A 13,737-nucleotide genomic window follows, 5' to 3' on the forward strand; every position below is an offset into this window, starting at 1 on the left:
AAAAGTATTTTTTCTACCCTACAGAAAAATAATGCTATGGATAATTAGTAAGATTGTAAACAGCCTAAACTTTCATTAACAGGGGACCAGATGTGGCCACACTAGTGATTGTTCAGGGCTGGACTTGTGAGAGGCTGAGCTGGTATTCTCTGCTCAAACCATCTGAGAAGAGGCACTGGTCCTTTTGTGACTGCAGAAGGATAATGTGAGCTGGGAGCCACCGGTGGCCACACTTCCCAGAGCCGGCCTGAGAATGAAGCCAGGAGTGAAGTTTAGGGCAGCCTAATGCTTTCAGTTACACAATTTCCTCACCTCCCCAGCCCAGCCCCCAACCCCATTCAGGCCAAGTTCTATCACCTACAACTCAAAAATTCCTGACTCTGAAGGGCTGGGTATGTCGGGCTTGGCACAATCTGGCAATAGTCAGCCATTAGTGAAGAATCTAAATGAGTGGAAGGTGAACTCTGTCCACTCTTCTTTTTCCTATCTAGGAAATACAAGGGCTTTAATGATTTTTATTTTAAGCATTCACAAGCTGAAGGACCGTGAAGATGGTTAAATAATTTTTGATGTTAAACTATAATAACATACAAGGACAAAGAACTTCATGATTTGAAAAGTAATTCTAAATTACTTCTATTGACAGAAGGACCCGGTTAATTCAGCATCAGATTATAAATTTCCTAAGGATAGAGATGATGGCCAATTCATTGTTATTAACAGACTATGGCACCAAGTAAAGTAGTTAATGATGTTCCACAAATAATTTGCTGAAGCTAAAAATCTGGCCTTGAATGAGTCTCTTATTAGATCATCTGGCACAAGAATCAGGAATGACAATTTGTTTTATGACAAAGCTTAGCAGAAAACGGAACAGTATGGGGGCTGAGTGAAAAAAATACTTACTAAAATGAGGAAACCAACATATAAAAGTACACAATGAATAATGTATTCTAATTATGTGACTTTATAAACAAATGCATTGATTATACTCCACATTATATTCATTTTATGAAATAATTATTGTGTCTTATTTTCCTAGCTTAGTAGAATGATGCTATGTGCATGGATATCAGCTAATGTTTTTGCAGAAAAAAGGCTTTAATTAGTAAGTCCCAACCAAAGAGTTTAGATGAGAATAAACTATGATTGTGTTTATCAAGTTTTCATCATTTATATTTGTTATTAGTATACTTACTTTTGTTTCCTATATTTTGGTTTATTACCCTGTATTTTATATATATACATATATAAATATATGTATATATAAATATAATATAAATATTATATATAATATATTATATATATATATATGCACAGATTTCCAGACTCTCTCAAACCTAGGCGTTGAATATCTTTAAATGCCTGTTTGACTATATTTCACTTCTTTTATTTTTTATTTCATTAAAATCTGACAGTGTACACAGACATTTTAACTTACCTTGTCTATCTTTGTAACTCATCTGTACACACTCAAAAATTATGTTTTCTGGTATACTACGACATCACCAATCCTTAGTTCATCTTTCTAATCATTTTACACTGGAATTTTTCAATTCCCACTTTATCTACCACTTTTTATAAATGGTATTTTTAAGTCATATAAAAATTATAGGGTTTTTTGTTGTTTTACTTTCCAATTTTTATTTCATGACACAATCATATAATACTTTATAATGTATGTCAGTACAGTTCTTTTTAATATTTAATATGTATTTCACGGTTTTATGGTCATATTAATTCTTCGTTAATACTTCCTTGTTATGAAACCCACTTTATGGGACACACTGGTGAAAACCCAAGGTGATTTCTGTATCCATACAGATGATCGTAGAACAGTGAGTCCAAACCCAAGGGTACCCTGTCCAAGGAGTTCCTGGAAACCCTCTGAGATCATTCCAGTGTAAGATATCCAAAGGAATTAATCTATGCTAAGGCTATAAAAGCTAATTAAGCTTCTTCACTTTTGGCTACAAGTACATATTGGAAAATCTGGCTATGAAATGCCTTGATTGCCAATGTTTTCCTAGGATTAATAAAAAGAGTAAACAGAAATTACTAATTAATAATTATATTTAGGCGAGCACCTGGGTGGCTCAGTTTGAGCCCCACGTAGAGATTACATAAAAAAATAAAATAAAATAAAAATAATAATATTTATACCTTTTGAATGCCTTTAAAACATGAATAAATACAGGGGCACCTGGGTGGTGTAGCTGGTAAGCAACCAACTCTTGATTTCAGTATAGGTTATGATCTCAGGGTTGTGAGATCAAGCCCAATGTATACGATCAGCAGGAGTCCACTTGGGATTCTCTCTCTCCCTCTGCCTCTCCCTCAGCTCTTGTGTCCACATGCCGCACACATGGTGTCTCTCTCTCAAATAAATAAATCTTTAAAAAATAAATATATTTAGGCAGACCAAATCCGTCAACACATAGAATTGTGTGGAAAAAAGAAAGATAAATAAAATTCTTGGGACGTAAAAGGTCTTACAATACTTGCTAACCAGACCCAAGATTTTGATTTTTAGATTTATTTAAAAGATACCTCCCACCACAAGAAATTAACTCTTTTGAATGATGTGATAATGGTATTGTGGTTATGTTTTTTTTTTTAAAGGAATTCTTTTAGAGATACATTTTGAAATATTTATCATGAAGCATATCTAAGATATTCAAAATAGGGATGCGTGGGTGGCTCAGTGTTTGAGCGTCTGCCTTCAGCTCAGGGCGTGATCCTGGAATCCGGATCAGGTCCCACATGGGGTCCCCTGCAGGGAGCCTGCTTCTCCCTCTGCCTGCGTCTCTGCCTCTCTCTCTGTGGGTCTCTCATGAATAAATAAATAAATCTTTTTAAAAAATATTCAAAACAATCAAGGGTGTGGGATGAAGAAGAGGCTTAAAAAAAATTGGTTTAAGAACCTAGGTCATGGGCACATGGGAGTCTCTTTTATTCTATTTACTCATGTTTTGTTTCTTTTTTAAAGATTTATTTATTTATTTATTTATTTTATTATTTTTTTAAACATCCAATTTATTTTTTTTTAATTTTTATTTATTTATGATAGGCACACAGTGAGAGAGAGAGAGAGGCAGAGACACGGGCAGAGGGAGAAGCAGGCTCCATGCACCAGGAGCCAACGTGGGATTCGATCCCGGATCTCCAGGATCGCGCCCTGGGCCAAAGGCAGGCGCCAAACCGCTGCGCCACCCAGGGATCCCTATTTATTTATTTTAGAGAGGGAGAGACAGAGTGGGATCAAGAGCGTAAGCAGGAGGGGCAGAGGGAGAATCCCAAGCCTGATGCAGGGCTCAATCTCACAACACTGAAATCACCACCGGAGCAGAAACCAAGAGTTGGACACTTAACTGACTGGGCCACCCAGGTGCCCCTCTATGTACTCCTGTTTTGAAGGCATTCAAAATGTATCAAATATTATTATTTTTATTTTATTTTATTTTTTAATGTAATCTCTGTGGGGTGTGAATTCAGGACCCTGAGATGAAGAGTCACATGTTCGTTCCACCAACCAGCCAGCCAAGCGCCCCTCAAATGTTCTTATTTTATCTTCCTTAAAGTCCTGGATTTTATTGACTTTGAAAGCACTATTCAGGGATCCCTGGGTGGCACAGCGGTTTGGCGCCCGCCTTTGGCCCAGGGCGCGATCCTGGAGACCCGGGATCGAATCCCACGTCGGGCTCCCGGTGCATGGAGCCTGCTTCTCCCTCTGCCTGTGTCTCTGCCTCTCTCACTCTCTCTCTGTGTGACTATCATAAATAAATAAAAATTAAAAAAAAAAATTTGAAAGCACTATTCAATCTTAGCTTTTGCTGAGATGGTAATTACCATACATGAATATTTCCCAAGTCTAAAGAAGAAAAAGGTTCATTCTATAGACAACTATTTCATGAAAGGTTGTCTTTCTTTTCCAATGATTAAAATATTGAGATTATTTAACCATTTGAGACTTAGTTGAGAAAAATATGTAATTTAATCATATCCCCTAAGTTTGCCCTCATTGTTATTCTACCTAATGTGTAATTTCCGCATGCCATAAATTCAACATTTCAAAAGGTAAAACTGTGAAAACTGCTACTCTATTATTTAATATAAAGGCACATTAACAGAACACCTGGCTGGCTCAGTCAGAAGAGCATACAACTCTTGATCTCAAGGTCATGAGTTCAAGCCCCACACTTGGTGTAGATTAATAAAAAAATAATAATAAACTTAAAAAACATTAAAATAAATGAATAAAAGTACATTAACTTACAACATTGTCAGCCCAATCTGCCAGTACTGTTGAGATATAGTTCACAGCATTGAGAATTGCACAGTATCGAAAGCCAAGGGAAGCTCTACTCTCTTCTTTCATCACCTGAGTTAATCGTATCCTAAAATCATCTACTAAGTCCTTCTGTAACTCCAGGAACTGTAGCTTTCTGGAAGCTGTGGGAAGATTTTTATATCTGTCTGTGGAGAAAGTTAACAAGACATATGAAGGTTTGGGTTCTGTCCACAACACAGTTATAGATTTTCCCTACTGACATGCTTTAGTGCCTTTGTCAAAAAAAATCTATCACCAGGGCACTTGGATGGCTCAGTTGGTAAAGCATCAGCCTTCGGCTCAGGTCATGATCCCAGGGTCCTGGGATCCAGCCCTGCATCAGGCTCCTTGCTCAGTGGGAGGTCTGCCTCTCCCTCTCTCCCTCTCCCCTCTCTCTCAAATAAATTAATAAGTAAAATCTTTAAAAAAAAATCTATCACCATTCAAAATATGGACCTATTTCTTTACAAGGGTGTGGGTTTCACAAGTATATGTACTTGTCAAAACTCATTGAACTGTATACTTCAGATTTGTTTTTCACGTGTATAAATTACATCTCAATTTTTTTTAAGGCATGAGGAACTTATAGATGATCCCTGATTTATGATGCTTCAACTTAAAATTTTTCAAGTTCACAATAGTGCAAAGGCATACCCATTCATAGAGACTACTTCAAACTTTTGATTTGGGTCTTTTCCTTGACTAGTAATATGGGGTACAACCATCTCATGATCCTGGGTGCAAGTGGGAGCAAGCCACAACTCTCAGCTGTGGTGGGATGGAGAGGGTAAACAACTGATGTGCTTACAGCCATCACAGAATGGCTGTACCCACACAACAATTCTGGTTTTTGCAAATAATTCAATAAATTATATGAGATAGGGGATCCCTGGGTGGCGCAGCGGTTTGGCGCCTGCCTTTGGCCCAGGGCGCGATCCTAGAGACCCGGAATCGAATCCCACGTCGGGCTCCCGGTGCATGGAGCCTGCTTCTCCCTCTGCCTATGTCTCTGCCTCTCTCTCTCTCTCTCTGTGTGACTATCATAAATAAATAAAAATTAAAAAAAAATTATATGAGATAGTTAATAGTTTATTATAAATGCTTTTATGTTAGATGATTTTCCCCAACTATTGGCTAATGTAAGTGTTGTGAGCAAGTGAAACCTACTGTGATGTTCAATAAGTTAGGTATATTAGATGCATTTTTTTTTACCTAAAATATTTTGAACTTTGAATAGGTTTATCAGGAGGTAGCCCCTGATAAGTCAAAGATCTTTATGTACAAAAATCATCCCATTTCTTCAACAAAAAGAGGACTTATTTTTTACCGGGAGGAGGAGATGCCTGGGTGGCTCAGCTGGTTAAGCATCTGCCTTTGACTCAGGTCATGATCCTGGGTGCTAAGATCAAGCCCCCTGTTGGGCTCCCTCCTCAGAGGGGAGCCTGCTACTCCTCCCTACTTCCCTTTCCCTCTGCCCCCCACCCTCCCCTCATGCTCTCTCTCTCAAACAAAAATCTTTAAAACATGTATTAAATTAATTAATTAATTAAATGAAGGAAGAACTAGAAGAGATATACACTTAAGAATTTATAGGTGAGGGGTGCCTGGTGGCTCAGTTGGTTGAGTGTCAGACTCTTGGTTTCAGCTCAGGTTGTGATCTCAAGGTGGTGAGATTGAGCCCCAGTCAGGTTTCACTCTCAGTGCAGGGTCTGCTTGAGATTCTCTCTCTCTTCCTCTCCTGCTCCTCCCGTTCATGCTCTCTCTCTCAAATAAGTAAATAAAAATCTTAAAAAAGGGCGGGGGGGCGGGGGGGGGGGCAGGGAGGACGCCTGGGTGGCTCAGCAGTTAAGCATTTGCCTTCAGCCCAGGGTGTGATCCTGGAGACCTGGAATTGAGTCTCACATCAGGCTCCCTACATGGAGCCTGCCTCTCCCTCTGCCTATGTCTCTGCCTCTCTCTCTTTCTCTGTGTCTCTCATGAATAAGTAAATAAAATCTTTTAAGAAAAGAGAAGAGAAGAGAAGAGAAGAGAAGAGAAGAGAAGAGAAGAGAAGAGAAGAAAGAAAAGAAAAAAAAGAAAAGAAAGAAAAAAAGAAAGAAAAGAAAAGAAAAGAAAAGAAAAGAAAAGAAAAGAAAAGAAAAGAAAGAAAAGAAAAGAAAAGTAAAGTAGGGGAGAAAACAATGTAAACTTTTCAAATTCAAACTTTTAAACTTTAGTAACAGATACCTGAAGGTTCATTAACATTAGATCACTTTTGTGTATATTTAAAAATTTCCCTATAAAAATTTTTGTTTTTGTTTTTTAAAAACTGAGTGAAAAGAATAATAATAAGGAATCCCTGGGTGGCTCAGCGGTTTAGCACCTGCCTTTAGCCCAGGGCATAATCCTGGAGTCCTGGGATCGAGCCCCACATTGGGCTCCCTGCATGGAGCCTGCTTCTCCCTTTGCCTATGTCTCTGCCTCTCTCTCTCTGTCTCTCATGAATAAATAAATAAAATCTTAAAAAAAAAAAAAAAAAACAGGAAAAAAACTTTAAAACTCAGGTCAATCTACTGAAGACACTTAAGCTGAATGGCAAGAGAATTAAAGTAATAAAATTAAATTCTCATTTAATTATTTTTATTGTAACCATTCAGGAATTTCCCCCTCATATATACCAGTGTTTAAGATCTTTTTTTTTTTTAAGATTTTATCTATTTGAGAGAGAGAGGGGTGGCCCCGGTGGCGCAGCGGCTTGGCGCCGCCTGCAGCCTGAGGTGTGATCCTGGAGACCTGGGATAGAGTCCCATGTCAAGCTCCCCTGCCTGGAGCCTGCTTCTCCCTCTGCCTGTGTCTCTGCCTCTCTTTCTCTCTGTGTCTCTCATGAATAAATAAATAAAATCTTAAAAAAAAAAAGAAATCAATCTTATTTGAGAGAGAGAGAGAGAGAGAGCGCATGCAAGCAGGGGGAGTGGGAGAGGGAGAACCAGTCTCCCCACTAAGCAGAGAGCCTGACTCAGGACTCGGTCTTAGGATTCTGGGATTATGACCTGAGTCCAAGGCAGATGCTTAACTAACTGAGCCACGCAGTCGGTTAAGTTTTAAATTATTAAAAACCTGAAAGCTAGAATATTGTACTAGAGTCTACCAAAATAGAAACTGTATTTAAAGATATTATAATAACCACTAATACTAATACTAATTTTGTTGAACTACTTGAAAAAGTACCATATGAAGAATCAATACTTTTTTAAAATTTTTTTTTAAGATTTTATTTATTTATTCATGAGAGACACAGAGAGAGAGACAAGAGACACAGGCAGAGGGAGAAGCAGGCTCCATGCAGGGAGCCTGATGTGGGATTCGATCCCAGGATCTGGGATCACGCCCTGAGCCAAAGGCAGACGCTCAACCGCTGAGCCACCCAGGCGTCCCACAATCAATACCTTTAAAACAAAGTTATCCTAAAAGATTTCTACTTACCAGTTATCACCAGTAGTAGTGTCATAAAAGTCTCTGCACAATCTGGAACTTTCATCTCATCCACATCAGTGATATCCTTATATTGGGATATCCAGGCAGCCTCTGATGAAAGCATTGAGTCCATTTTTTGAAGAGCAACTGACAGCACAAAAAAGGAGTATGTCAAGTAGTTACAGTCATTCTTAATTTTCAGCACAATTTTTGGAATGATGACTTTTCTGTAAAAAATAAATCCACAACCTCCTAACAGTTGCACTATATTTAACATGCTCTGTTCTAGGGTTGAACAAGATTTGAGTTCTCCCCACTATCCCTTCCCAAAATCTTCAAAATATTTAAACTGCTTAGGGGATCCCTGGGTGGTTCAGAGGTTTAGCGCCTGCCTTTGGCCCAGAGCGTGATCCTGGAATCCCGGGATTGAGTCCCGCTTTGGGCTCCCGGCATGGAGCCTGCTTCTCCCTCTGCCTGTGTCTCTGCCTCTCTCTCTCTCTATCATGAATAAATAAATAAAATCTTTAAAAAATATGTATTTAAACTGCTTAGACAAGCTACATCCAACAGCGCTACCAAGAACAAAAATACTGTAGTACAATCTATAAAACAGTTAACTGTATACCCTACTGGCTTGACTACTGCTCTCTGGAAACATGCATAGTACAAGTGTAAATTTAAGGAAAACTGGTTTGATGGGAAGAAAATAAAGCAACTTGGTAAACCCTGACCAGAAAAATTCAGATGATTCTAGTTTCTACCCAGAGCTGGTGGAGAAAAACACCAAAAATATCCACAAAAGAAGACAATTCTTTGTACCCTGTGGGTACATGAACACTTACATTTTCTCTCCACGGTCAACCATCTCTGAAAACAGGTTTCCTCTGATAGAATATGCATACAGTTTGCAAAAGTGCCAGGATAGCCATAAACACTATGTAGCTCCCTTTCGAACAAAAGCACCTCATCCACCAGATGACAGAAGAGATTGTCATCATAGAGCAGACACGGTATATCAGCAGCTAACTTCTCAAGAACGAGCATCATAAGCCCCCGGGAAAATTCAAGCTAAAAGAAATACATATGCATAAGGTAATGTAGATGACAAGTTATTCATGGATACATAGAACTCTAAAACTAGAATGTTCAGGTCGAAGTCTCTTACCCTCGCATTTACTGAAGGGCCTACTTTGTCTAATATTGGCTGAATCTTCTCATCCAGAAACTGAGTGTGATTCCCGATCCACATAAGTACCTGAGCCAAGTACCATTCAGGCTAAGGAAAGAAGTAAAACAGTTTGAATTCTTAAATCATTCCAATTAGAACGTTACAATTAAACAGCTCTATTTGTCTACACACAGCACTTATAAAAACTAGTTGAAAATTCCTATGTATAAGAACACAGTTTCTACTCTGAACTTCGAGGTCACACAAAGCTTAATGATCAAGTTTCCCAATATATTCCCAACAAATTCTCAAACATGGCTTAAGTCCATAAAGTCATAAATTTACAATATCATATATATTTAAAATGTAGCACTTTGGAAATATGTAAAATAATGAGCATTACAAAGATCTCATGGTCTTTAAATTGGGTTTAGACCATAACATTCCAAAATAACTTTTTTTTTTAAGACTTTATTTATGTATTCATGAGAGACACAGAGACAGAGAGAGAGAGAGAGGCAGAGACACAGGCAGAGGGAGAAGCAGGCTCCATGCAGGGAGCCCGATGTGGGACTCGGTCCCGGGTCTCCAGGAAAACGCCCTGGGCTGAAGGCGGCGCTAAACCGCTGAGCAACCTGGGCTGCCCAAAATAACTTTTAAACTTGATTTTCTTCTGCTCTGTCTTTTGAAAAGGTAAATTAAGGAAAAACAACAACACATGCCTTCAACCAGGTGTAATCATAGAAAAGTAAACCTAAGTAGGCAGCTTTTTAAATTGTCCCTAGAGCTGATCCTACACACCTTCCAAGTTTTGTTGGGCAAGTACTCAAAAACACTGAGTGGTAAATCCCTGCTGTGTGCTAGATGCTGGAAATACAAAAGTGAATAAGGGACATCTCTAATTTCAGGGGCTGTAGAGTTTAGGCTTGATGACAGAGTGGAACTACACTTTACAAAGAAGTCAACATAACTCACAATTTTCTTACCCCAAATTCTCCCTGCTTCTCTATAGCTTTAGGTTTATTGCTTTGCCTCACTTACTCTTACTGATTCTACTCTTGTTTCCACCAACACCCCATCTTAAAAAGGAGGAGACCCATAAAGTACAAAAGAATAAGCTGAATTTAAGAACCAGGGGAAAAAAAAAAAAAACAACACAGAAATCCAATTGCCATTCTACTCCATTCTGTGGAAACAACTGCCTATCCTTTGATTTCTTTAAAATTCTGTAAGGCCTATAAACTCATTTATTTATATATATGGCACATACAATGCCTAGTGTGAGTCACCAGTGATCAACCCCCACCCCCACACACCCACTTGTGCTGCATTAAATGTAGCAAAGCTCAAGGATAAACAAGGTAGTATCTACCCCCTGGCAACAGTTCTAGTTCTCAACAAATGCAATCAAATTTCATTTTTAGGGATCCGTGGGTGGCGCAGCGGTTTAGCGCCTGCCTTTGGCCCAGGGCGCGATCCTGGAGACCCGGGATCGAATCCCACATCGGGCTCCCGGCATGGAGCCTGCTTCTCCCTCTGCCTGTGTCTCTGCCTCTCTCTCTCTCTCTCTCTCTGTGACTATCATACATAAATAAAAAAAGAAATTAAAAAAAAAAAAGGAAGAAAAAAAAGAAATTAAAAAAAATTTCATTTTTAAAAAATGCCTTATGGTTTTTCAAGTTAAAGAAAAATCTCAACAATTATCTCCGATATACATGGCTGGAATCCCCCCACCTATATGTTGGTGATAATTTCCTTACAGCCATTTCCATCATTCCCGTACAGCCACAAACCATTTTAGCATCAACAATCTATTCAGAAGCTAATACTTGACTATCTTTTGACTTTAGCTTCTCTTTCTGATATAAACTGCAAGGGAGCAATCTGCACAGTGAAATGGGGAGCCGGGTGTAAAAAGTGCCCCACAGATGCTACAGCACACACACAGGGGAACTTGAGACTGGTCAGATGATGTGCTAATGAGTGAGCAGATTCTGACAACTCCTCAACAGAAGTCCTGAAATAGATCTATCAAGGGCATTGACAAAATAGGAATTTAGCTCTTTAGAGAAGAGAAACATGAATGGAATCAGATTTTAACTTAAACCAGATAAAGTATGGAACACTTAACATTTGCTATTAACAAAAACCAAGGGCCAGAGTTGACAAAGCATACCTTGCTTATCACATTAGTCTGTCGGTTCCCTCGGAAGTGATACCGGAACCTTTTCTGAAGGGGAGTCAGCATAATCTGGATGGGCAGGATGACAGAAGGGGATGCGGGAAGACAATATTTTTCTGGAAGTTGTTTTGGCTCAGTAAGTAATTCATCTCTGACATAGTCGGGTCAAGGAGAAAGAAAAGTCTATATATGTGTGTATATACATACACACGTATTTACCTACATATATACACAATTTATTTTTCCAACAAATATATAAGATACTAAGTAAAACTAATTGTAATACAGATAATTTTACACTGCACATGATTTCAATAAAAAGTACACAAAAAATATTATTAGAATTGATCTTTCCTAAAATAAAAAATAGTAAGGAAGGAAACACATTTAAGTAATCACTTTATTAAATTAACACTAAGTAAAAAAATAAAAATTAGGATCCCTGGGTGGCTCAGCGGTTTAGCGCCTGCCTTTGGCCCAGGGCGCGATCCTGGAATCCCAGGATTGAGTCCCGCGTTGGGCTCCCGGCATGGAGCCTGCTTCTCCCTCCTCCTGTGTCTCTGCCTCTCTATGTCTATCATAAATAAATAAATAAATAAATAAATAAACCTTTAAAAAATAAATATTAATTAACTAACACTAAGTTACTAAGGTCTCCTCCCAGCTGCCCTTTTTTTTTTCTGTTGTCCCAAGAGACCTATGCATGATGTAAACCTGAGTCAGTCGTATTTCAGTCTGAACCCTCACCCCTCACCGTTCCCACATGCAAGTCACTCTGAAAGAGAACAATCCAGCCATCCACAGGTATATACAGATCAAGTCCAAACCAAGTACGTCCATTTGGTTTCTTGGTCACTTTCAAAAAGTTCTACTCTCTAGCCACGAATCCACGCTAGGAAAAAATAATAATTTAGCAAGTTTTAACTCCAACAAAGATACGATGTTTGTAGTTTTAGAAGCTGACAAAACAGTGTCTCCAGGTTACTGTATATCTCTGGGCCACTGGCTGGTCGACTCAGGCCAACAGTTTGAGACTGGGGAGGTGTGATGAATGGCCAATGAAGTTGAGCTAAAATTTCCTCAAAATCACTGTAACAGAAAAGTAACACATGTATTTCAGTTAAAATGCAACTGTCACCAAATACCACCTGAAAGCAATTACCATGGAATATGGGGTGAATTCCTTACCTTGTAAGTTTGTCCTTGAGAATCTTATGCCAGAATTTAACAGTGGCTCTCATGAAAGCAAGAAGATGAGTACAAGATGATTCCTGAAGCTTAATATCAAGTTCCGCCATATACACCAGAGTAGAGGCTGCCTCTGGGACATTATTGGTCATCAGATATTGTTGAATGTTATCACTGTAAAATGAGGCAAAGCAAATTTCAAAGATGATCTGTTCAAAACAATTCCAAATGCAGAGAAACTACTTCTCCCTCTTGTTGTATATAAAGTTACACATAAGGAAGAAGGAAGCACCAGCTAGAAGTGGCTTTTTTACCAATGTGGTCAAAGCTTAAAATTTTTCTAGGAAAGCCTAGAAATCAAACTTCCCATGTAAAACCAATTAATCAAATTCTTTGAAACAGCCAAACAGATCTCATGAGCTACCATTTTGCTTATTTGACTTGATAAAGCAAGCATTTAATTTAAAAATTAGATGTGTGTCAACTATACTTTGATAAAAAGTAAAAATTTGAAAATTAAAATGAGATGTTTCTTTTGATAAAAATACAGATTTTTTTTTTTTTAAGATTTTATTTATTTACTCATGAGAGACACACAGAGAGAGAGGGAGAGGCAGAGACACAGGCAGAGGGAAAAGCAGGCTCCATGCAGGGAGCCCAATGTGGGACTCGATCCCAGGTCTCCAGGATCAGGCCCTGGGCTGAAGGCGGCACTAAACCGCCGAGCGACCCGGCCCAAAAATACATATTCTAAGGGTTGCTGGGTGGCTCAGTCAGTTAATCGTCCAACTCTTGATTTCAGCTCAGGTCATGATCTCAGGGTTGTGAGATCAAGCCCTACGTGGGGCTCAGTGCTGGGGTGTGGAACCTGCTTAAGATTCTCTCCCTCTATCCCTCCCTGGCTCAACTCTCTCTCAAAAAAAAAATTTTTTTTTTTAAATAATAACAAGGGCCCCTGGGTGGCTCAGTGCTTTAGCATCTGCCTTGGCTCAAGACAAAATTCCGCAGTTCCTGGATCGAGTCCCACATCAGGCTCCCTGCATGGAGCCTGCTTCTCCCTCTGCCTCTTTCTCTCTCTCTGTCTCTCATTAATAAATAAATAAAATCTTTAAAAATAATAATAATAATAATAATAATAATAATAATAATAATAACAACAACAGGGATGCCTGGGTGGCTTAGCAGTTCAGCATCTGCCTTTGGCTCAGGCGTGGTATCCCGGGGTACAGGGTTCAGGTCCCACATCAGGCTCCCTGCATGGAGCCTGCTTCTCTCTCTGCCTGTGTCTCTGCCTCTCTCTCTCTCTCTCTCATGAATAAAAAAATAAAATCTTAAAAAAAAAGGGAAGGAAGGAAGGAAGGAAGGAAGGAAGGAAGGAAGGAAGGAAGGAAGGAAGGAAGGAAGAAAGAAAGAAAG

At 39.0% G+C, this 13,737-nt stretch overlaps 1 protein-coding gene across 1 annotated transcript in view; it reads right to left on the reverse strand.

The window, feature by feature from the left end:
• Nucleotides 1–13,737, reverse strand: part of RINT1 (RAD50 interactor 1) — a 34,807-nt gene that overhangs the window by 7,670 nt on the left and 13,400 nt on the right. Inside the window, exons 5-11 of the mRNA XM_025449255.3 lie at nt 12,322–12,495; nt 12,073–12,222; nt 11,128–11,284; nt 8,949–9,059; nt 8,626–8,851; nt 7,793–7,930; nt 4,277–4,476 (exon numbers count right to left, since the gene is read on the reverse strand). Of these exons, the coding sequence (XP_025305040.1) occupies nt 4,277–4,476; nt 7,793–7,930; nt 8,626–8,851; nt 8,949–9,059; nt 11,128–11,284; nt 12,073–12,222; nt 12,322–12,495 (1,156 nt within the window). The remainder of the gene's footprint in view (nt 1–4,276; nt 4,477–7,792; nt 7,931–8,625; nt 8,852–8,948; nt 9,060–11,127; nt 11,285–12,072; nt 12,223–12,321; nt 12,496–13,737) is intronic.

This window comes from Canis lupus, chromosome 18, assembly GCF_003254725.2.
Source record: "Canis lupus dingo isolate Sandy chromosome 18, ASM325472v2, whole genome shotgun sequence".
Lineage (NCBI taxonomy): Eukaryota > Metazoa > Chordata > Mammalia > Carnivora > Canidae > Canis > Canis lupus.